General features: G+C 48.3%; 1 protein-coding gene across 1 annotated transcript in view; it reads right to left on the bottom strand.

Moving 5' to 3' along the window:
• LOC115636875 (protein-arginine deiminase type-3-like) overlaps nucleotides 1-16,639 on the bottom strand; it is a 32,969-nt gene extending 16,330 nt beyond the window's left edge. Inside the window, exons 1-6 of the mRNA XM_030537547.1 lie at nucleotides 16,551-16,639; nucleotides 8,421-8,601; nucleotides 7,089-7,161; nucleotides 5,088-5,149; nucleotides 3,398-3,515; nucleotides 897-1,022 (exon numbers count right to left, since the gene is read on the bottom strand). Coding sequence (XP_030393407.1) covers nucleotides 897-1,022; nucleotides 3,398-3,515; nucleotides 5,088-5,149; nucleotides 7,089-7,161; nucleotides 8,421-8,601; nucleotides 16,551-16,639 — 649 coding nt within the window. The remainder of the gene's footprint in view (nucleotides 1-896; nucleotides 1,023-3,397; nucleotides 3,516-5,087; nucleotides 5,150-7,088; nucleotides 7,162-8,420; nucleotides 8,602-16,550) is intronic.
• Nucleotides 16,640-25,506: the final 8,867 nt, after the last annotated feature.

The following is a 25,506-nucleotide window of genomic DNA, read 5'->3' as shown; positions in this document are numbered from 1 at the left end:
TCCATTATTCACACAAGGAGGGGGACTGTTGGCAGCGTAAAGCATTTACCAGTCCGGTCCTTAATTTCTAAGCGCCTCCGTTGGGGTTGGTACATTCCTGCTTCATGTGGTATTGGAGACAGATGGTGGAACAATGTCTTAGGCCTGGTCTACATTGGGGGAAATCGACCTAAAATACGCAACGTCAGCTATGAGAATAGCGTAGCTTAAGTCGACATATCTTAGGTCGACTTACCTTGCGTCCTCACTGCCGCTACTTCCCCATCGACTCTGCTTCCGCCTCTTGCCACAGTGGAGTACAGGAGTCGACAGCAGAGCGATCAGGGATTGATCACTACCCATCGATCCGGCGGGTAGTGTAGACGTACCCTTAGAAATAGAACTGGGGGATGTTTTGGAGGCAAAACGTTTTTCCAGCAAAAAATCCAGATTAGGCGACACTGAAGCACGTTGCCAATTTGTGTCAATTTTTCACTGAATTGTTTCAGTCAAAAAAATCCACAATTCTGGATTTTGACCTTTTCAAAATGAAACTTTTCAGTTTTCTGATTCAAAATGACTTTTCCGGTTTGAAATTTTCTTTAATTTTATTTCCAAGTTTTTCCGAAAGTTAGAAAATATTCAAAAATGAAAGAAACATTTTATTTGGGGTTGAATTAAACATTTCATTTGACCCAAAACTTGTTTTTTATGTTTAGAAATTTTCAGCAAATCAAAACATCTGTTTTTTGTCTAGTTTTGCTTAGTCATCCGAGCCCTGTTGACTTTCAAGGATCTAGTTCATGTAGGCACTCAAGCAAATTCCACCTAAACTTATTAATATATAAGAGTGGCTCAGATATTCTGGTGATGGGGCCACCCAAGCCCCTAGATAGACAGGAAGGCTAAATACTCACCACTAGCGTGGAAAACTCTCACTTTATTCACATCAGCCACAGAAATATGAAGAACCAACTTGTAGTCAGCAAAGATAGCACTGGGGCCTTGGGTCCTCAGGATCATAAGTGACATGTCTTCAAGATCTTGGAAAGAGAAGAGATAGGCATTGGCCACCATTATTATTTGTATTCTCATAATGCCTGGAAGCCCCAGTCATGGACCATTGTGCTAGGAGCTGTACAAAGAGACAAAGCTGCCTGTCCCCCAAAGAACTCATAGTCCAAGTATGAGACAAGAGACCACAATAAGATGAGGGATTACAAGGAAACAGTGAAACAACACTGGTCATGTGACAGGCAGTGGTCTCAGAAGAGCAGCAGCCCAGCAGTTGTCCAGTTTTCTGTAGGCTTCTGGCAGAGGGGAGTTTTAAGAAGGGTTTGAAGCAGGAGAATGAGTTAGTTTTGCAGATGTCTATGAGAAGCTTCTCTCAAGCATGAGGGGCAGCCTTGGAGAAAGCATGAAGGTGCTGGTTTGAAAATTTAGCAAGTGAGCGAAGGAGGCTGCCATCATGGGCTGATTGGAGGTGAGAGTCAACCTTTTGATATTGAATGAGAGCTGCTGGGAGAGTGGGTGGGGGAATATGTTGTGAAAGGCCTTGAAAGTGAAGACAAGTAGCTTATTACAATGACCTGTTGAGGTTTTCAATGTCAAGCCTTGAAATTTTGACTTTCGCAGTGTGTGTCTAGATACAGAGCTTATACTGAGCTTATATCTGGCTGTCAGATTATATGGGCAGCTTGCTATGATTTTATATTATTGCTACTAGGGCTGATAAGCGATTTAAAAAAATGAATCCCAATTAATCGCGCTGTTAAACAATAATAGAATGCTATTTATTTCAATATTTTTGGATGTTTTTCACATTTTCAAATATACTGATTTCAATTACAACGTAGAGTACAAAGTGTATAGTGCTCACTTTATGTTTATTTTTTATTATACAGTAAAAGCTGTTTTATCTGGCACTTCACCAACTGGAAAGTTCTATAAACCAGCATTTCTGATCTTCGTTGAAAGTCCGGTTGGTGCAGGACTGGCAGAGGGTTAGGGCACAGGCATAGGCAGTGACTCCGTGGGTGCCTCCGGGGCTGGAGCACTAGGGGGAAAAGTTAGTGGGTGCCCTGCACCCAATGGCAGCCAAGCTCCCTTCACCACCTGCCCCACCTCCTCCCCCCCCCGAGTGCGCTGCGTCCCCACTCCTCTGCCTACCTCCCACAGCGCTTCCTGCCGCCAAACAGCTGTTTAGCTGGATTTAAGACTTTCCAGGAGGGAGGGCGTGCTCAGGGGAGGAGGCTGAGAAGAGGCGGGGCAGGGGCGGGGACTTGGGGGAAGGGGTGGAATGGGGCAGGGCAAGGGCAGTGCAGGGACGGGGCCAGGGGTGGGGGTGGGGTCGAGTACCCACCGGGAACAGTGAAAGTCGGCACCTATGGGCACGGGAGGGAGTGCGGGCCACAGGCTCCGGGAGGGAGTTTGGGTGCAGAAAGGGGCTTGGGGCAACGGGTTGGTGCACAGGAGGGGGTGTGGGGTGCCGGATTCAGGGGACGCTCACTTCAGGCAGCTCCCCACAACAGCAACCTCTCCCAGCTGCTCCTAGGCGGAGGTGCAGCAGGCAGCTCTGCACGCTGCCCCCATCCCACCCCGAGCACTAGCTCCATGGTTCCCATTGGCTGTGGTTCCCAGCCAATGAGAGCTGCGGGGGCGGTGCTTGTGGGCAAAGGCAGCATGCAGAGCCACCTGCTATGCCTCTGCCTAGGAACAGCAGGGACAGGTCACTGCTTGCATGGGTCAATGGTTGAAAATTGGAGCCTCTTTTGAAGCCACAAGGTTTAGATATTAGACTCTCACTTCTGTTTGTCTACTCGGTTTGTTTTCCCAGCCAGGATAGCATCTAAGGGCTTGTCTACATGGGGGGAAAGTCCCCCCTAATTAGTGCAGAATAGCCAAATAGCGGTTCCAGCCAAGTTTCCTGTGTGGACACGCCAGTTACGCACTATGAGTGAGTGCCTTTGTGCAGGTTAGGTCAGTACACGTCCAAAGTGGATTAAGCCACACTGCATAAAAGGCACTGTTCATGAGGAAGAGGCGCATCGACATGGGGGGGGTTAGTGCAGAATACCTGCGGCACTTACACTCATACCTGCGCTAGCTGTTGTTCACTCGCTTCCCTGTGTAGCTGAGCCCTAAGGGGGGAGGGGGAGATGTGCAGAGAAAAGGGGATGCCCCCCGCAACCCCTCCCAACAAAAGACAAGGAGCCGTGGTTGGAGGCGTGAGTCGAGGGACTGTCCGATCCCATCGCCGGGTGTTACGCACTGAAACGCACTTCACCTGCGTTGGAATCGTAGTGGTAGCACTGACAGAGTTGGCCCAGGAAATATCAATCTAGTTCTGGCCTGGCCTGGCTCACCCTGCACCTGTCTAACGCTTGGCCCAGAGCAGAGGTCTGTTCCCTGTGAGTACCTGCATACGACTGCACATACTGGTAAGCACTGTCCATATCCTTGGCACCTGGGCTGTCCCTGTCACAGTTCACCAGCAGCACGGCTCCCTGCCCTTCAGGGCCCCACGTCCATTTCGTCTGCAGAGGAAACACAAAGGGATCTGGTACAAACACTGACCAGGCTGGTGAGCCTGAATTCCCTCTTCCTCTTCACCCTTCCTCTCCTCTCCCCTAACAGCCCTGGCAATGATCCGGGCAAGCGGCCATGCCTGTGATGGGGTGCGGTCAGGCGTATACAGCAGATGTGCTAAGTCAGCACATCCAGAGAGCAGCCTCCAGTGACGGGCCCGTCTCCCACATGCGGGGAAGGTGATGCTGCACGAGGAGACGTTCCTGAGATCAAAGCTAGCTCAAGAAACAATAGCTGGGAAGCCGCAGCAGCACGGCTGGCTGCATGGACTGGCCCCATCTGGCCAGGACTCTCGGTGGCCACTCACGCATGTACCCAGGGGGTCCTGGGTGGGCGGAGCTAGCAATCAAACCTCCCAACTGCATAGCGTGTCCAGATGTCCTGATTTTATAGGGACAGTCCTGACTTTGGGGTCTTTTTCTTATACAGGCTCCTATTACCCCCAACCCCTGTCCCGATTTTTCACATTTGCTGTCTGGTCACCCTACAACTGCAGTGCAGACATACTCTAAGGGTGCCCCTGGCTGGCAAAACCCCAGAGCCATGTCTACACTAGGAAAATAGATGTTAACATGTTAACAGGCTAATGGGAAAAAACCCTAATCTAAGCCAGAGAGTTAGTTGTAGTTTTAACACATGATCTCAGCCCCGCATTAAACTCGTATGAAAACTACAACTGCTAAGTCTACACTGGCATTTTAACCCAAATTAGGTCACGTCTACACTGGAGAGCTTACAGCACTGCTCTAAGATCTCCCACAGAGCCACTCTGTGCCGACAGGACAGACTCTCCCGTCAACATAATTAAACCACTCCCACAGAGCGGCAATAGCTATATCGACGGGAGAGCGTCTCCCACCAACATTGTGCTGTCCACACCGGTGCTTCTGTCAGTGAAACTTATGTCGCTCGTGGGGGCGGGGGGGTCACACCCCTGAGCAACATAAGCTGTACCAACAAAAGTGCTAATGTAGACATAACCTGAGTTAACCCATGATTGGTTATTTTCTAGTGTAGACATGGTTTGAAGGAAAGCAGAAGCTACTTGCCCTCCCTTGGGAGTGTCCCTACAGGAGAGCAGCCAGGGTGAATCTGTCCCTGTGTTGTTCCATGAAAACACATTCACGGGGAACTTGGGCATCCGACTCTTTGACCCAGGCATGGAGCAAGCTGGACCCCACAGCAAATCTCAAGCCTGATGGAAAAAGATTGGGAGCCAAATTATTTTCTCTAATGCTACTTCTGCCCTCCGGACCCCTGACTCTGCACTGGAGTAGCAGGGAGGAGAATTTTGCACAGGGGCAATGTCATGGTTTCACAGCGGTAGGACATGGAAAAACGATACTGGGACTAAGTTGGCTTCTTCAGAGATCCAGAAAACAGTCTGTCTCCACACACAGCCTTTGTCACTGTCAGCTTCTGATTGCTAGTGCCCACTGGAAGTGGATCCACCCAGAGTGTTTCCATGCCGAATGCTTTACCTTACTCCTTACTTACAGATATGAATTAAGTCTCATTACCTTGTTGGTTCCATTGCTCTTCACCATCCCGCTGCGATCCATGTCGGTGTCCAGAGAGACATCTGAAATCACAAAGGGAGAAGGAAGCCCCGGTCCCAGACGGCAGGAGAATAACCATGCCGAAAGCATTGATGTCTGGATGCTTCCTTAATACTACCCATCTATATCTGGACAGCATCAACTCTCCCACCCTCAACACACACAGCAGGACAGGGTTGGGTGAACAGGATTCCCGAGGTCTCCATTCAGAATCTGTATCTTCCAGCCTTTTCCTGCCACTTCCTATGATTTTCATCTGTCTACTCCCATCTTTGCTCCCTTGAGCAGGAAAGCCTGGGTAGAAATAATTTCATGGATGCAATGATTCTTTGACCCGTTTCTTTGATATCTGCCTTTTGTTGTTGAATGACGATTAAGTACAATGAAAGCAGAAAGAACTGTTTCCAGAATATGGGCATGGAAACACCAAAATATTTGCTTGAAGTGATGAAATATTTTAAAGGGGCCCTTCTTCAGTGAATGTTCCCCACCCCCCCACCAGATTTCTGACCATATGTTCCTTACTGGACCCCTAGTCAATAGTAGACATTAGGTCTAATTAAATGATGGTTCTGTGGTAGTCCACTGAGCTGATTAAAAAAAAGATAATGGGAGAAACAAAGGGAGCATCATTCAGAGGGCATGGGAATGGGGGAGGAGGTGGCTACTTCCTGGTCCTGCTTGCAGGCTCAGAGGATCTGCAGGGAAGCCTGCAACCTGGTCTTTCAGAAGTCAGTCTGCAGAGAGCCATCCTAAAGTAAGATGGGATGAGTTGTGCCTCGCTGTCTTAGGGAGCAGCCTGCTTTTTTTAACTCTGGTTTTGGGTTCTTGTGTGTTAGGATTCTGAATGCTAAGATATAAAGTAGTGGTACAGTGCAGCCTTCCAGCAAGAGAGTTATGTGTTTTTTATCTAGCTTCTCTCTGTGTGTGTGCTGTGAACATTACATGGAGAAGCTGAATCACTGTGTGCCCTGGTGGAATTGGAGACTAAGGGAGTGCCCATACATGCCCAGAGTTTGAGCCCAGGGCAAACCTTTGGTTGAGAAGCCAGTGTCCATCACCCTAACTTCAGAGAGCCATAGCAGGTGGGAAAATGTCAGCTTCCTAGGGTGGGATTTTCAAATGTACTGTAGAACCTCAGTTACGAACGCCTCAGGAATGGTGAAATGTTCATAACTCTGAACAAAACATTAGGGCCATTCTTTTCAAAGTTTTAAACTGAACATTGACTTAATTCAGTTTTGAAATTTTATTATGCAGGAAAAAAATGCTGCTTTCCCTTATTTTTTTCAGTAGTTTAGGTTTAACACAGTACCGTAGTACTGTATCTGGTTTTTTTGGTCTCTGCTGCTGCCTGATTGTGTACTTCCAGTTCCAAATGAGGGGTGTGGTTAGCTGGTCAGCTCGTTACTCTGGTGTTCGTAACTCTGAGGTTCTGCTGTATGTGCCTTTTTTGAAAAGCCTCCCTGCATTAAATATATATTTCGGGAGGGTGAGGCTATGGGAGTATAATATGTTTATCAGGGGTTTTCAACCTTTTTTCTTTTACAGACCCCAATAAAATATTGAATGGATGTGCAGACACCTCTGGAAATCTTCGATATCGTCTGCGGATCCCAGAGGTCTGTGGACCACAGGTTGAAAACCACTGGTTCCTATTATATACACTGCATATCTATTAAATATACACATAAACACAAACATCTCCCCTTCATTTGTTTTATTTATTTGAAAGGAATGTTTGTACATATTATATTTAATATATACACATACACATATCTTATATATATGTAATGAAAGGAGGCTTATCCATTTCTCTCTTCCCTTTGAAAAGCTTATCATGAAGTGGATGGAAAAATAGAAAATGTTACAGTATTTATACACGCACACAAACTAATTCCCATTTGCTGCCTAGGTTGCGTGTCTCAAGGGTATTTAGCCGATTGTTTTTACAATACTTACTGACACAGGTGAGGTATAACCAAGCCCCCTCTATAGGTGCATTCTCTTTCTGTCCATAGTACGAAATCCTAACCTGTGAAGACATTGCCTGGTCACGATCAGTTCCAGCAAAGGTCCATATCATGCCATGCTCCCATTGTTGAATGTGATCTCTTCATTGCCCTCAGAGAGGCGTGATGTCTGATATCTGCTGAGGTTGGGTGGTGGGGGTATGGAGACCACCCTCAATAAATCAGCTGTAGGACCATCCTGCATGCTCACGGCAGTTGATGATTCAGTTGGTGAGTCATTCATCTAACAGGCCTAATTCACGCTAAGGGGAGCTGGGAAAGGCCTTGGCGATGGATTTATAACCCCAGGCAATTTACCCATGGAACAGGGGGTGAGGAAGCCCATTCCATGGAATCCTCTGTGTCGTTTCTGGCTTTATGGCGCATGTGTACTCAGCTCATGGCAGCGAGCCTCCTGGCCTGGGCTAACAGACTGAGGCTCGCAGGGTCTGTGTTCACTCTCTAAGCACAGCTGTGCGTTCAGTGCTTTGAAGTTGTGGATTGGCCTGGAGCTGGTGTTCTGAAGCCCACTGCTATTAGAGAATCTGTCGACCCGGGCTGGGAGGCTCTCTGCCCCAGGCTATGCAGACCAGTGGTGCGCAAGCTTTTCCAGTTACACTCCCCCCCCCACCTTGCTATTCACATAATTTGTCTCACACACACACCCATTACTTGTAATCTGAAGTAATCCCTTGCTTCTGCGCTGCTGCTGACAGCAACGCTGCCTTCAGAGCTGGGCAGCCAGAAAGCAGCGGCTGCTGGAAGGGCATTCTTGGGACCTGTGGGATCCCAGTTTCTTTGCACACCGCCCTTCCCCCCCAAGAACCTCTTGTGCATCCCCTGGAGGGCACCCCCCTAGTTTGTGCACCACTCATCTAGACAATGCCCATGCACAGTTTAATCTCCAAGTTAGAGCCAAGGTGAAAGAAGGGTTTCCTCTTCTCTTACACCAGCTCCTGGGCGTCTGCCACCAGACTTTTTCAATCATTGAATTTCCAGCAAGCTAACTCTTCCTCTCTCCATTATTTGGGCAACCTCGCTCCCCTTCACACACACCCCCTTCCTCTCCTCTATGTCTTTTTGTGGCTGTTAACGACACGGATTTAGCTAGGACTCTGTTCTTTAGAAGTTGGGTGATGGCTGTGCTTCTGCCATACAAGCACTCTGCAACTGTGCCACATCCCGTAGTTAAAACAGCCCCTTTCTTCTGAACCCACAAAGATTGACCCCCTGTTTCCAGGCATGATCATGCGATTCTTTCAAAGCCCAGCAATCCACACACCTTGCTATCATTGACAGTACTGCTCGGGATGTCCATGGACACTATGACCTCCACCTGAGAATTGAGGGTCCATCTCAATGCACCAGCAGCTTTCTTCACAGCATTAGGGTTGTAGACAACATAGACCTTCACTCCAGAGGTACCACGGGCATCAAATGACGTGGCACCACTTGGGATGGATCTGGGACAGAAAGGAACCCATCAGAGTTGTCCATCTCACTGTCTATGTATACACATAAAAGCACTGACTAAAGATCCCCATAGACTCAGGAAATTCCCATCTGTGCTGTGGGTCATCAGTGAAATTGGCGCAAATTCATTCACGTGACATCTTGATGTTGCCAAATCTGCTTTTTTTTCTTTTTTCTGTTTTTTTTGCATTGAGTCTGAAAATTTTTTCCCAGCTCTAATCCCGACCAAATGGGATTTTTTTATGAGGCTAAATTAATGATTGAGATTCTCAGCTAAAAGGTGGCATTTAAATGGACTGGATTTTGCATCTGCAAGCAATAATTATTCTTTGCACTCAGCATGTATGATACTTCACACTTTCAAAGCACTCTGCGAACATTAATTAACCTATTAACACCTAAATGTGCTAGGGGGAAGCATTTTTGTCTTGCATGTGATTTGCATCCCTCCTTTCCTTTGCCAAAGAAAAGGAATGAAGCTGTGTAAACGTTAACCATAAGAAAAATATTTCAGGGATTTATTCCCTGTACAGGAGTATGTCAGTGCCTGAAGCAACTCGTAAAGAGAGAGATTAATCTGTCATCACTCAGCCTCCTTTAGAATTTTAAATCTACCTGTAAACCTGTCTAATAGCTTCTCTTCTGGTGGGTACCGCTGAAGTGTTAATGTCAGATTTATCGCACGCTGCCAGAACTAGTACATGGCTTCTGGGGCCAATTTTGGAAGACTGGCGAAGTGCGCGTGTGTTTGTAGGCATGAAGAGAACAGCCATAGACTTTTCAGTGTGAATTACTTCCAGGTGGGGTTCTTATGTGGTCCCTGCCATTGTCGGGAGTTTGTCTGTAACATGCTAACTTTGGGACGCTGCATCCTATCAACTCCCCCTCCCCCACCCCCCAAGTTTCAGGGGACATTCTAGGCAGCAATGGGCACGTGCCTACTCATTTTAGTTTAAATGGGAACACTGATTCCAGACTACCTTGGGGCCTCCAGACTACCTTGTGTGGCCAGCAGAGAAATCTTTCTGCAGCCTTTTACTGCTGCCAACCTATATGAGAGGCAGCAACCTAATTTGCTGTATGGAGACATTGTGTGTTGCCAGGACTCTAACACACCTAAGAGAGACTTATAAGGAGGATTTGTGGTGGGAGAAGTGGGGACCGGATGAGGGGGCAAGTGGAGTGAGAGGAATAGGGAGGCTGGGGGAGTGAACTTGGCAAGGGTGGCCAGGGAGCAGGGACCTGCAAAGGAATGGGGGAATAATGGTGAAAAAGCAAGAACCCAGAGGGGCATAGATGTAGTTTCACTTCTATATTTGGGGGGGTGGGGTGGCTCCAGTCAGGCCAACAGGACTGCTGGGAGGACGGACAAATTCCATGCCTGACAGTAGGGGCACCTTTTCAGATTGGAGGGGCAACTTTAACTGTGATTCCAGGAGCTACTTAGGCAGGGCCGGCTCCAGGCCCCAGCGCGCCAAGCGTGTGCTTGGGGCGGCATGCCACGGGGGGCGCTCTGCCGGTTGCCGGGAGGGTGGCAGGCGGCTCCGGTGGACCTCCCGCAGGCGTGCCTGCGGAGGGTCCGCTGGTCCCGCAGGACCGGTGAGTGGCAGAGCGGCCCCCACGATGTGCCACAGTGTCTGGGGCGGCGAAATGGCTAGAGCCGGCCCTGTACTTAGGCAACTGAAAACTCCAGCATTTTTTGCAGATAATAACTTAGAACTATCTGACAGGAGCACGGTATCAAATTCCTATATCAAGAAAGCAAATTAAATCAATATTAGACCCACTCAGATCTAATACGAACATGTTCTGACATTTTGTGGCAAGTCACTTAAGGGACACTGCTTAGTTTAAAATTGCAATGTCTGTTCTTACTGAGATACCCTTATTAAAGTCAAAAGGGACCATCATGATCATCCGATGTGACCTGCACATCGCAGGCCACAGAACCTCACCCACCCACTCCTCCTGTGGTAGGTTTAAAGACTTCAAGTTACAGAGAATCCACCATTTGCACTAGTTTAAACCTGAAAGTGACCCATGTCCCATGTTGCAGAAGAAGGTGAAACCCCCATGGTCTCTGCCAATCTGACCTGGGAGGAAATTCCTTCCTGACCCCAAATATGATCAGTTTGACCCTGAGCACATGGGCAAGACTCACTAGGAAGATTTAAAATTTTATTAGAAAATGTTTAAAAATAAATGATACAGAGCGTTGAGAATTCAGTTAATAGTCATCGGGGGTACCATACAGAGTATAGGAGGATGTTAGTATTTTGACATTGGATAGCGCATAACACATACAGTCTGCAGTATCCCCAATGGGGGGATTTAAGGTGGATGAATCAAGGTACAATCAGCAAGCAGTGAGGGTACATCGCTCATACAGGAATTACAGGTAATCACAGGTATAAATAAGTGGGCCGAGTAATGAGAATAGGATGGAGTTCAGTTCGATTCAGTGGGTTCAGGGGATAAGGTCCGACAGAGGAAGTCTTCAGGTCTCTTCCTCATTGTAATTCTTTCCCAGGTGACTCACAGCCTCCTCATCTAGTGTATTGTTAGACCCTAAGGCCACCTCCACACTACAGAGTAAAATCGAAATTAATAAAATCGATTTTATAAAACAGATTTTATAAAATCGATTTTACATGTCCACACTAGGGCACATTACTTCGGTGGTGTGCGTCCATGGTCCCAGGCTACCATCGATTTCTGGAGCGGTGCACTCTGGGTAGCTCAGTAAAAGAATGGGACCAATAACTTCGATTTCCATCCACACTAATCCTAAATCGATATAGTAATATCGATTTTAGGGTTACTCCTCTCGTTGAGCAGGAGTACAGAAATCGATTTTAAGACCCCTTAAAATCGATTTTAAGTGCCTTGTAGTGTGGACGGGTACAGCGTTAAATCGATTTAACGCTGTAGTGTGGACCAGGCCTAAATGCAGGACCTTGCACTTTGCACTATTAAATGTCATCCCATGTCTATTACTCCAGTTTACAAGGCCATCTGGATCTTCTTGTATGGTATTCCGGTCCTCCTTGGGACTGGCAATACCTCCCAATTTTGTGTCATCTGCAAATTTTATTAGCACACTCCCACTTTTGTGCCAAGGTCAGTAATAAAATGTTAAATAAGATTAGTCCCAAGGCTGAGGAACTCCACCAGCAACTTCCCTCCAGCCTGACAGTTCACCTTGCAGTATGACTGTTGTAGTCTTCTTTTTAACCCGTTCCTTATCCTCCTTTCAGTTCTCATATTAATTCCCATCTTTTCCAATTTAACTAATAATTCCTCTTGTGGAACTGTATCAAATGCCTTCCTGACATCCAGGTAGATTAGATATACTGCATTTCCTGTGTCTGAACAATCAGTTATTGTCTCCAAGAAAGATAACTTTTGTTACTACCTCTTGAATACAACAATTGCAAGCTATTTACTTTCTGCAGTTCACCAGGCTTGGAATAGCTCATTTTAACTTTAGGAAACACCCTCACAGCCCTTTCTTATCTTAATCACCAGTTAATCACTCTATTTATAAACAAAACTCTGACTCCCTTCCCCAGGGACATAAGCTGGGAGCAGCTCCTGACAAATCTCTTGTCTCCTCTGCTTACTTTGTATACTCAGGCTGCCTGCCTGAGGCTTGCAGTCTAGGGGGGGACAGGGAAGCAATGCCCTCCCGTGCCCCCCCCACTCCACCTATGGGGGCGAATTGGGTGGATGGGCAGGCATGAAAGCGGAGACCCAGAGGGAGGGAGGGGAAAGCCCCCTGCAGGGAAGAGGATGGAAAAGTGGGATTGCATCCTATGATATCTTAGTCAAACTGGCTGACATTTGTATGAAGCAATTTTTCAGCAGAATATGGCCCTTTCCCCAGACCAAAAGCATTAAACAAAATATCACGAATCTTCTAGATTTTTGCCAAAACTTAAAATTTAAAATAGCCTGATTTTGATTTTTTACCCCCTGCCTTTCCTTTTTTTTTCCTCTCTTTTCTTTCTTTCCCAAGGTTAGAGAAAGTGTGAAAAGTTACAGAGAAGCAAAAGGAAAATGGCGGGGGGGAGAGGGGGGCGGGAATTGAAAAAATAGAAAAAAGAATCCTGGATGTCATTCATTTAATTGCATTCAACAGCACCAGTGAGGAAGGGAGGGCCTGGGAGATGCATTTAAAAACATTTTGAAAAAGTTTCATGATTTTGGGGGGAAAATAGTTCAATTTTGGAGCCTGCAAAGCAGAAACACCGTAGAACATACCAAATTGTTCATGACAACTTTTCCGTTTTTCTGCCAGCTCTACATTTTGGGCCACTACATAAACTGCTGTAAATGATCATACCTTCTTTATGGTCATGAGGGTCTGGCCTTTTATGTATTCAAAGCTGTATTCTTATAGGTTTGGGGCAGATGCTTTACTGACACTAACAAATGGTTTCATAATTTCTCAGAGGAGTTGGGGAAATTCCCCTCAAATTAAGATGCATGATGAGATGACCAGTGTAGGGGAGAGTAAGAGAGAGATCCTGGAGCGCTGGGTCTGGTGCAAGACCTGAGGCCTAGACCAGAGGCTCTGCACCAAAGTGAGGCCATGTAGTCACAAATTAATGATCGTGGCAAAGGTATTGCTACTGTTGCTAAAACACAGGAACTCCTGAGAAGCAACAGATACTGGGTATGTGTGATTAACCCAGGGACCTTGTAGCGCCCGAGCACCTCGCTCCGGAGAGAAAGGGGTTAAAACCAGCTCTAGGAAAGGGCTGACCCAGGGACCCAATCAGGGGAAGGCAGGTAGCAGCCAATCCAGGCCCGGTAGGGCTGGTATAAAGAGGACTGCGAGCTAGGAGTCAGGCAGTCTCACTCTAGCCTTGGGGTGGGAAAGACTAGGGTGCCAGGGAGCACAGGGTACCTTCAACAGAGCAGTTTTGGGGAAGGGGAAGGCTGAGCTGGGGAGCTCAGGCCTGGTGACCTTCCAGGCTGAGGCCTGACAGGAAAGCCTAAGGAGGTACTGGGGCTGCAGGGAAAGGCAACAGGTCCAACCACCTAGCCACTGGTGAGTGGCCACTTCAGACTGCAGTTTGCCCCTGAGGGATGGGGCTAGGTGAAGACTGGCAGTGGGTCATTGAGGCAAGGTGGGCTAAGGGGCGTGGGGTTCCCTGGGTGAGGGGCAGCATCCCAAGGTAAGGGGCACCGTGGTCCAGGAGGGACATGGGGCCTATATGTGGGGGAGAAAGAGATTGCAGAGGGCACTTCAGGGCTGAGAGAGCTAATTCCCAGATGACCAGCAGGAAGCGCTGTGCTGGTGAGTCAGCCCGCCTTGCTACAGACCTCCTGACTTAGCACGAGATAAGAAAGTTTAACAGAAGTGATGAATAGGGATGTTTTGCCCCCAGACACATGGATCTAGGGCCGAGGGGATCTAACAAGCAGATGTCATGAAACCCATAAGATGGTATGTAAATTGTTTGTCTCAGCCTATAAATGCCAGGGTACCTTGCCTTAACCCTTTGTGCAGCCTAGGGGACAGCAGAAAGTCCTGATGCTGAGCTGCTCCTTGCCACAGGGCACTCATGTTAGTGTACCTGTAACCATGGAGCCAGGACGCTGGGATGGTAAACCTGGCCGAGAGCCTTTGTCCCCGAACCATGCCAGTGGTCATTCTTTCTGGGTAGTGCTATCGAGGCCTGCTGAACCACCGATCTGCACAGGGCTGGGAGAGCATGCGCATGCACCTAACTGACAACCACCACTTGGAAGCAAAGTCTGAAGAACCCATTGATGTTGCTGATGTTGCAATCGCATTGACCTCTAAGTAGCAAATAGAGCCGTGGTCTCCATCACTGACCATTTTAAAAACAAGATTGGATGTTTTTTCTAAAAGATCTGGTCTAGGAAAAATTTTGGGGTACTTCTCTGGCCTGTATTATCCAGGAGGTCTGACTAGAAAGATCACTGGTCCCTTCTGGCCTTGGAATCTGTGAGTGACATCAGCTGTTACAGGACACAGCTCTGACCTTGGTTCAGATTTAAAGATTCCACTCCAATTTATTTTTTTGTGCAAAAGAACCATCTTTGCTCTAAAGCTAAATGCTTTGTGCCTGATTCTGGCCCCCGACCCTCAGGCCAAAAAGTTTGCTCACCCCTGCTTTACGAGGTGATTCTCAGACCAGTATGTTGCTCATGTTCCCTTAGTCATATGTTCTCAATGTAAATAATGCTGATTAGTTTACATAAGGTAGTAGCCATGCCAATGACTCAAGGGAATGGGGAAAGGAAGGAGGAGGGTGATTCTAGTAAGGTTGCGTGGTTACACGGGTAACTGCCTCCACCACTGGATGGTTTCGAGTTGTTCTATTATTATTTTTTTAATTCCCTCCTGAAGTCTGAGGCCGTGGCTGCCAAAGGAAGTGGATGGAGATGGAAGAGAGGAATCAAGGCTTGGTGCCAGACGTGCATGTGTTCTCCTGGTTTTATTGTACGTGCTTGGGGGAGAAGGAAGTCGTCTATTTACTCAGGCCTAGATCCTCAAACACAGCGAGGTGCCTAACCCCTGTTGATTTCAATGGATCTGGGCCGCAGCGCCTGTCGGGCAGCAGGACTGAATGCTGCCATGATTGTGAAAGGCAGAAAAGGGCTGCTAGTAAGGGTGGAAGCTCCCAGCCAGCCAGGGCCTGGCGCCCCACCTATGCTCTATCTTTATCTTTAACCCTCAACCTCCACTCTTACCCCCGCCCCTGCAGCACCTGCAGTCAAATTCTCACCATCCCAGTCTGGGCTCCTGCACCGCCATGGCTCTTGGGTAACAATAAGGCAACAACAGGTTAATGTTGACCTTTAAATGTCGACCGTCGTGTTACCTAGACGGCGAGCGCTTTAGAACAGGAACAATCTTTTTGTACAGCACCTAGCACGGTGGGGGTCCCGGTCCAAGACTGAGGCTTCAGTCATAGAAATACTTTTAATAATCACGTGTAGAACAACATCTAGCAAAACAGGTTCACAGCTTGGTTTGCCCGGAGGCACTATTTCAGTACAAATGTTATTAAATCGTCATAATGGAACAGCATTAGCAAATACAGCCTCATTTCTGCACAGTAAAGTAACCCTTGGTCTTGGCATCGGGAAAATCTTCTTTTCCTTAAGTTATCCCTTAAAACGTACTCTGGCATAGTCATGTATTTTTATGCACTTAGAAGAAGGCATAGTTATTCTTTCATCCAGTTTAATTCTTTACAAGTCACTCCCACAGCGAGGTTGCTGCTCAGCACTCTAATGGCTAGAAATAGCATCCATTTAGCAGGGGCGTGCACTGGCTTTAGTCTCTGCAGATGTCTCAGCTGTCTGTGTTTGAATCTGCATTTCAGAACTGTTTTAATATCTCACATAGCCAGTTAGGGGACAAGGTGATTCCAGACTGTGGTCTCCTTCCAGCAGTGGAAATAATGCAAGGAGACCAAGGGAAAATTTCCAAAAGTGCCTAAGTCCCATTTTCAAAAGTGACTCTGTGTGTTCTATTCTATGCATCCGAAGAAGTGAGCTGAAGCCCACGAAAGCTTATGCTCAGATAAATTTGTTAGTCTCTAAGGTGCCACAAGGACTCCTGTTGTCTCTTTGCAGATACAGACTAACACGGCTGCTACTCTGAAACTAGTCACTGAGTTTCAGTAAGTGTCTGATTCTGTTTTGAAAATGGGAGCGTTTCACCCCAGATCTCTCATTATGCTAAAGCTGCCTAGGAAATTGGGCCGGAGGGCCAGAGACGGGATGCAAGTTTCAGCAAGGGAGTGTAGATCCATGTTTTTCATTTGGGCTCATCTGTAAAATAAATACGAAATACTAGAGGCTGCTCCCCACCCTATTGGCCTCGGACAGTCGAAGCGGATTAGAGAAAGTGCCAAAGCTCAGCAAATCTCCCGGCATGAAAAATGAATCTTACCCATAGATGTCTACAGAGACCTCTGTGCCCACCACACAGATGGCATAGCTGGGACTCTCGGTGGACACCCGGACTCTCCGCTGCATCATGGTTGGCCTTGGACCGTAAACGTGTGCGAAGTGAGCAGCTGTGCTCCTGGGCTGTTCTGTTTTTTACAAGCAAACCAGCACGACTGGATTACAAGGCATAGAAAATTTGCTCCACCCTCCTCCCATTCCTATCTGAACTGGCTAGCTGGAGGCTCCATCCCTTCCCCCTCCAAGGTCTCTACCTACCTACTTCTGTTTGGGTTTTATATTAGGGGCTGGAGAAAGGAAGGACAGGAGCTGTGTTGACCCAAGCCCCGGTTGGCATTTGTCACGTCCAAGCATTGACTGCATGGTCATTCCAAATGTAGAAACTGGCTCATGGCAAACTCAGGTGTGGAAGATCAGAAAGTCCTGGGCATTTGCTCGGTGTGCTGCTTCTGCGAATGAGCAGATGGAGCACTTCACACAGGCTCGGGGCTTAACAAGGTTATTTGATTCTTAAAAACCCCTCCTTGGGGTAGGCAAACGGGCGTGTTATAGGAGGTGGTGTTCAGACCCAGCACGAGGTTACGTTCTGCCAGGAGGTCTGGGTTCAGATTCAAGGCTGAATCGAGGCTATGGGTAGGATCAAATAGTGGCAAAATCCCAGGGGATTTTTGGCTTCATCAGAGCAGGGCTAGCCTTAGGAAAATTGGGACCCTGGGCCAACTTGTATTTTGGCACCCCTGGCTCCCCACTCCTCCCCACCCATCTCCCCCATTGTCCCTGGCCCCCACTGCCTCCCCCTCCATGGCCTCTTACTGCAGGCCCGCCCTGCTCTGCTCCTTGCATCTTGACTATGGAGTCTCCCCTGACCACGGCAGTCACCCATGTCACCCACCCGTAAGGCCAACCCTGCATCTAAGGATAGTCCTTTTTGGACAATGGGATCTTGCCTGTGACTAGGGTCCCTAGGCATCCCCACAATACAAATAATAAGTAATATTGGCAGGCTCCTTTTGCTGACCCCCAGCATGGGGTGGAGTCCAGCCTGTCTGATGTTGCACCAGAGGGGAGAAAAGAGAGTCCTTTCAGCTTTGCATGGTGACTCTGGATCTCTGACCCCAACTGAGATGGCTCTGTTTTACCCAGTGAAAATATCTAACTTGGACTGGGGAGAAAATGTCTTCTCAACAGTCTAGAATGAATCAAAACGGGTCCTGGATACCAAAAAGGAGCTGACATACTCATAGACTTTAGGACTAGAAGGGACCATCAAGGTCATCTAGTCTGACCTCCTGCACATCGCAGGCCCCCAAACCTCAGACACCCACCCTGTGATAGACCCAGAACCTCTGGCTGAGCTACTGAAGTCCTCAACTCATGATTTAAAGACGTCAAGTTACAGAGAATACATCATTGATGCTAGTTTAAACCTGCAAGTGACCCGTGCCCCATGCTGCAGAGGAGAGTGGGATCTCTGCCAATTTGAGCTGGGGGAAATTCCTTCCTGACCCCAGGGTCAGTTGGACCCTGAGCATGTGGGCAAGACCCAGCAGCTAGACATCTGGGAAATAATTCTCTATAGTAACTCAGAGCCCTCCCCACCTGGTGTCCCATCTCCAGCCGTTGGAGATATTTGCTAACTGCAACCACAGATCAGCTACATGCCGTTGTAGGCAATCTCATCCTACCAGTCCCTCCATAAAGTTATCGAGCCCTGTCTTGGAGCCAGTTTGAGGCCCTTAACAAAGCTTGTTCCAGAATCACTGGCCTTTTGCCTGCAACCGGCAAACCCTCCTAGTGGAGATGCAGTTTATACTGGCATAAAACATAAGCTATACCAGCAGAAGAACTTGTGTGCCTATAAGTGATTAGGGCTTATACCGGCACAACCATATGTTGGTTAAAAAAAATCACACTTGTAACTGACATAGTAATGCCGGTATAAGTTTTAAGTGAATATCGGCCATAGTAAATTTGGTTAAAGGTTCTTTGGTCGGGGGTGTAATCTTTAGACTGGTTTCATTGTCACCCCTATTATAATCCCTGTGTTTTCCAATAGCCTTTTCTTTTTAGAAATATTCTTGTTCTAGAGCCACTTCAGAGATACATTTTCTTCTCTCAGTTGGTCAGTTGCAACTCTGCCTGCTTCAGTAGCACTGTGGCGTAGATGCTTCCTACATCGACGGAAGAGGTTTTTCCATCATTGCAGGTCATCCGCCTTTCTGAGAGACAGAAGAATTCTTCTGCCAACCTACCTGTGTCCACAGTGGGAGTTAGGTCAACCCAAGTATGCCAAACTAGGCACAAAATTTTTCACAGCCCTGAGCGGTTAGGGTGACCTACATTGTAGGCGTAGACCAGGCCAAAGACACCTTTATACCCAAAGAACGCCACCCAAATAACTCCATCGACACCATATACGGGGCTATGCAGCTTTAATTACACTGGTAAAGTGGTGCAACTTCTGTATGTTGACAAGTCCTTCATGCCCATGAAGGAGTTGGTCATAGAAAGCTAATTGTTTAAAACTCTTTAAAAACCTGCAGTTTGCTGGGTCTGATTCTGCCCTGTTGAAGTTCAAGGCAAAACTCCCATTGACTTCAGTGAGATTAGGGTCAGGGTTGTAAAGAACCAAATTTCATGGAGGAGTGGTACTGGGGAGGGAGGCTGCACCTTTAAGGGCTGAGCTTCCCAGCCAGAGTCTGGGTGAGGTGTTGGGCTAGCTCTTGCACAGCATGGAGTCTTGTCAACACCAACATATTATACAGCTTTGACTATGTCTACACTGGTATAACTCAAACTGTACGACCACCCCAGTGTGGGCACAGTTGTAATAATGCTGTATCTACTTCACAGGGCAGCTGTGAAAAGGAATTCATATTTGTTATCTGTCGTGAGATCTGTGGCTGGAAAGTGCTATGTATCCGTGCCAGTGACTGAGTCACTGCTTATCCGTCAGCTCCTGGTTTGAATTGGGCACAGTGCTGGCTTCCTCAGGTAGTTCTGGCATCTGCAGATCAGTTAGAGTGAGCAGATAGCAGTGTGAAAAATCAGGACAGGGAGTGGGGGGTAATACATCACTATATAAGAAAAAGCCTCAAATATCAGGACTGTCTCTATCAACACAGGACATCTGATCACCCTAAGACCAGTCCAGAGCCGCCCACGGCCCCGATAACTCGCCTCGTTCCTCTCCCACAGCATCCTGCTATTCCAGTCCACACTCTGCAGTGAGAAATGAACCAAGACAGAGAACCTCGTCAGGGTGTCGAGGCCCGTGGTGTAGAGTTTGCTCCCGTGTGCCATGAGAGCTCCAATGTTTCTGTGGCTTGATCTCCGTTTAAAATGGATACCAACATCTCACACACACACACACACACACACACACACAGACATAGCTATGCCAATGAAACCTCCAGTGTAGATGCAGCTATGCCACCAGCTAATGACATTCAGCGAGGTGGGGTTCCTACGCCATCAGAAGGAGTTTTTCTGCGTCCATGCTAGGGGCTACGCCAGCATAGACTCTGGAGTGCAGACCCAGCCAGAGTCTATTATCACAAGCAGGAGCTCCTCCTCTTTTCCCGAACCTGGAGTAGCAGTTCTGCAATGTCTAAACCCAAGATCCGTGCTCTACTGGGGCAGAGAAGGAGAGATGGAAAAGTACCATTGTCTGTGGTTACTGTAGCTGGGCCCCTGTCCATTTATGAGTCTCTGTGTCACTAGCAGCTGTATTACGGGGGTGACCTCTAACAGTCCCTCCTGTTAACACACAGGACTTTCCTTGCTCGGGAGCTACACCTGCCTCTTCCTCCTCCATCTGTCAGGGGCCAGCGTGTGGCTCTTACCTGCCCACCCAGCAGGAGGGGTCCTTCAAACTTTAAATCGTATATTCCATCAGGGCTGAGCATTTTCTCGTAATTACATCTTGTACTGGAGGCTGCTTATTAAAAGCTTGGAAGACACCCAGAGAGGGGTGGGTGGAGGAATCTGGACCACAGAGAGATCGGTCAACTCCCCTCTGTGCTCCAGAGATGGTCTCCCTCAGAGCATAAATCTCTCCTGTGGCTATTCTTCTCCTGTGGCCCCGTCCTCCTGACCTTCCGATGTCTGCAGTCTGTGACTGACATGTCCCGGTGCCTCGACATGCCGCGGAGATGCACGTATCTATTTGGTGGTAGTGTTATTTCTCGCCCGTGTTGAATTGAATGTGCTGAGCTGGGGTGGGGCTTGGCAGACTGCAAAAGAGCTGGTTTGGTCGGGCTTGTTTTTCAGCTTGACTCGTTCCCCTGACTCTGATTTCAGCACTGGCCACCCAGGGAAGATTCTCTGCCCTGCCATAGTTTCATCTCCTGTGCCGTCCTGTTTGAAATGGTTCCTGGATGCAGCCAGGCCTTTGCCAAGAACAAGCCACTGCTCCAGCCACTCAGCTCTCAGAGATATAAGCAGGTTTTTTTAAAGAGATGCAAGAGGCTACATTAGCCACCTGTGCAGCCTTCCTCGGGAAGCCCTGTGACCAGAAGGACCTCTTCTTGGAAGCTGAGGTTGTAGGAAATACCCTAAGGCGATGATCTTGCCCTAAAGGGAGAGAGGGTAGGAGGTTGGGGTGGGACAGACAGGAACCTGAGGAACAGGGGAAGGGCAGGAGGTGGAAAATCTACTCTGTTGTGTTGACTTTGGGGCTGCCAGAAAAATTCTTCAAGGGCATCAGCACAGTTGGGTGCCAGCACTGGTCATGCCTCAGAGAACAAAAGTAGGTCTCCACGAGAGAGAGCACACCGCGCATCTCCTCTGAACCGTGCTGCAACTGACCTGCACCCAAAATGGCAGCCACCTCCGCCAGACACCGGAACACTGAAAGGTGCCATACGCACACAGATCCCCCAAACAAATTATCGGCTGCCCTGCTGCTTGTGCCACAGAACTGATTCGCAGTAGAGCTCTGTGATGATTAATCCTGGGATAAAGGAGAGGGAATGCTCCCTCTGAATGCTTTGTTGAAAATGCATCCCATGTGATCCATTTAAATATTGCTGTAATTGTCATTGTTTACATTCCTAGAAGGATCCTATTGTGCTAGGCCCTGTACAAACACAGTGCAAAAAGATGGCCCCTGCCTCCAAAATACTGTTTTTAAGTTCATTTGATCCTGCTACACAAATCTCTCGCAAGGGGAAAATATACTATTTATAACTTTCTAAGCCATATTGCACAAGTGGGTGTTGCGAAACTAACAGCACCCTGAAAATTGTGCAGCAGGGCCCGCAGAAATAGAAATGACTGTGTGACTGTACTCGAACGAGGGGGAGCGAGCTGCATACACGTTGGACCTGATTCTTCAATATTCTGGGCCTTGCGGAATCGCTATCAACTGTGCAAACTGCCTTCTGACTTGTTAGCACTTGCACGGGTGTCGGCGACTCCGCACTGTGCAAGGGGATCGGGCCCATTTTTTCTCTGGAAGCAACTCATCAGACTCAGGAAATATGATCAGCTGAAGCTGTGATGGGGAGGTCATCTGAGGAGAGATGCCTCCCGGAGAAGCCAATTCCAGAAATAATTCCATGCCTGTTCGGAGTAGCTTGCATGTAACTTTTTCATACCCACCAGTCTGGCAAACTTAACTTAATCCTGATCCACCCCAGGGTATTGTGGGTGAATCATTAGGCAGGCTAGTGTTGATAGTACCCAAACCTGTGGGATACCAAGAGGTCTCAATACAGGCACTCACTGATATGACTTGGGCAACTCCGAGCCCCCACTGTATGTGGAGGGTCCCATATACAGCATCAACGCTGGGCTGTGCAGTGGGACAGGCTTTGGAGGGTCTGCTCAGGGGGAGTGAACCCGTCATTGTGTGCTATGACCCCTGGCAATCAGGGCTGCTGTGGATGGTGGATCTGTGAATGCATGGATCTGTGGATCCATCTGTGGATGCATGGATCTGTGGATGCACGGATGTGCCGGCTGTATTGCCATCCGCGGTGGAGAGCTGCAGAGTCGACTGACTCTGAAACAGTAGACAAGGAACTAAGTTTCTGGTTCCATGGCCCAGGAAGGAAGCGTTTTCCTCACCCACCTAGGGCTCCACAGCTCCCGGCCCAGTTACTCATACTGACTACAGGGTCTGACATGGAAATGTGCATGCACTTCTGAGCCCCTGACATAGTCTCTGTTAAATGTTTCCCTTATGGCGGTAGTTCTGCCTTTTCCCTACTAGAACCCTTCTCCTAGCCAGGATCCAGCAATCTCCCAGTTAGCAGCGTGGGTGGGGCAGGGTGGTTACAATCCCTTGATACCTATACATGCCCTCTATTGGGTCGTGACCCCCTAGGTAGACAAACCCCTCCCTTATGGAGCAGGGAGTCAGAGCTAACCTGATCCCTTGCTGGGCTTTTTAATCGGCCTCATAATGACATTGTAGCAGGAAAAGGCTGATAATCTCCATGGGCCGATAATTGCACATGATTTATTCCTCCATGTGCATAACTGAAGGCGGTAATTTCAATAGCCTTGTTGGCTAATTACCTGCAATAAAGAGAGGCATTGAACCGGTCGTCGCTTGCCGTTCTTGTTTGCATAAGGATTTATTTAATTAACTGGGCGACTGTACCATAAGGAAAGCCTATCTAATGAGCACAGAACCTCCCACCAAGTTTAGCAAGATTGTCCTACGTGCTTGTGCTTAATGGGCTGGGAGAGTTAACGCCAAGGTGATCCTGAGAACCTGTCTTCCTATATGTTGGTAACATGCCTGGCAGAGTGGGGTCCCGGTCCTGACTGGGGCCACCCCAATACAAACCACTGATCATCATCCTGGCCTGATTCAGCAGCTGCCCCCTGCTTGCAGAGCTCGGAAGAGCTTCGAAAGCGGCTCTCCAAGTGAAGGTCGGTGCAATTGTCTACAATGGATAGAATCCGCGAAGTGCAGATGGCCTGTGGTATATGGAGATTATTGAACCTCAGTGCAGGATTTGCCTCCTCCCTGGCATTGAATCACACCAATTCCTCTATGTCTTGGTCTTTCCATGAGCCTCAAGTAGACCGGAAGATCTGGCTTCTTGGTGGACTTGTCCAGCTCCTCTGTGTTTAATCTATTCCGCTTAGATTCTTGCAACCATCCTTCCCAACTATCAACTTCTTGCCTGTCCTCAGGGAGGGCAACCAAAGGTCTGGTGCTGCTGCCCATGGGAGCAAAAGCCGGGACTTTTTAAGTTGCAGAGTAACCACATATCAAACCACCCTGTGGAGCCGCCACTCATACCCCTACGGCAAGAAAACAGCTTTGAGCATAACAGAAGGACCTGCAGGTTCAAGGTTTAAGAACTGTTGGGCTGTGTTGGACTCCAAGCACAGGGAGACAAGATATAAAGGCAATGGTATCTCCATGGCTCCTTTTGGTTTAGCCTGATGTTTCATAATTCTCTTTCTCTCTCTCTCTGGTGCTTGCTTGGCTCACCTATGGAGGTTTCCAAACAGAAGTGTTGGATTTTATGTGTCTTTGGAGCGTCTCTCTGATCAAAGCACGTTATGTTCTCTCCCTTGCTGGAAGTCTCCAGGTGTGACACACTTTGGGATTTCAGTTGTTGTTTAGCTAAAAGTTGGACAAAAACCTATTGCCAGTTGAAATTCAGGTAAATCCAGTTGCATTTCTCATCCTGTGGGTGTCACTCTCCCAGCACCTTATACCAATGGCTACACCTTGGTAGGCTATGCACGTACACCCATTCGGAGTACCAAGGTCAGCTAATGGAAATGCTGTATGTGTCCGTATCATTTCTCAGTCTGCTTTCTCTTGCACTCCCTCGTGACAGAAGTTCGTTGTGGGCCTAGATATCCTGTGTGTCATTCAGTGATGTGACAGCGCAGACACACAAAGGCAGGCCACTTTTAAGCCAGACAGTCCTGGCTTTAAATGGTTTGTCCTGTGTCCAACACTGAGACAAAACTGGATGGGGGGTTGTCCGGTATGGAGGGTGAGTGACACTATTGTGAAGAGTGCACCGCTGCACCCCTGCCGGTGTGACCTCACACGCTCACGCCAGGTGGAGATGCAGTCGTGCTAGCAGATGCAGCCCCAAACCATTCCCAGCTGTCTTGCAATGCACGTTGTTCTGGAGATGCATGAGTGGCCACCTTAGAAGCACAGTATCAGCTTCTAACACACGGGAGCTAACTGAGGAAGCAGCTGCTGCTGAGTCATTATTTCATACTGATCACCACTTAACTAGGTTCAACCTCCTCGGGGGAAGTAGCGAACCACCAAGTGACAGAGTGACACTAGACATTTCAGTAATAAGAGAGGATGGGGGGGTTGGGGGGAACTTGGCAAACTTCAAACAGCAATTGGACATTTCTCATGCTTATGAAGGGGGTAAAGGATGTGTGAGTTTGGGGATTTACTCGCTGGCCTTGTAAAACGTCATGTGCCCACTGAACTAACTTTGATGGTTCGGTATAACATCATTGGTTCTTTTCATTGCCATCTGAGTGGGAGATAGGGGTGCCATTTGGAGGGGTGGAGGAGGCTCCTGCCCTCCCCCCCCCAAGTTTCCTACCAGAAGTCTTCTCATAGCATATGATGTGATGAAGTGGGGAGGTTTCTTGGTTTTTCTGTGTTTTCCAGTGGGTTGCAGGCAGAGGGAGTGGGACTCAGTGTCCCCAGGTGTTACTGGTTTAACGAGGTGAGGGGAGAGGGAGTTTGTGGTTACAAAGGACCGGAGAGGGAACTTGGGACCCCGGCCGATGGCCTGGAGGATGGAGACCTCAGCGACTGGTGACCTGGTGACCCAGCTCAGGAGTCACAGCTGGTTCTGGCTAGTAGGAGGACAATGGGCTGCGGAGAGAGGACCCCGGTGACCTGACCAGCCAGTTCCAGCCAGAGGAGGGCGGAGAAAGGAGGAGACTCAGGCCTTCCCGTTTACGACCCTGTTTACCTGGAC

The sequence above is a fragment of the Gopherus evgoodei genome, chromosome 18 (genome assembly GCF_007399415.2).
Source record: "Gopherus evgoodei ecotype Sinaloan lineage chromosome 18, rGopEvg1_v1.p, whole genome shotgun sequence".
Lineage (NCBI taxonomy): Eukaryota > Metazoa > Chordata > Testudines > Testudinidae > Gopherus > Gopherus evgoodei.
This window is presented reverse-complemented; position numbering and strand designations above follow the sequence as displayed.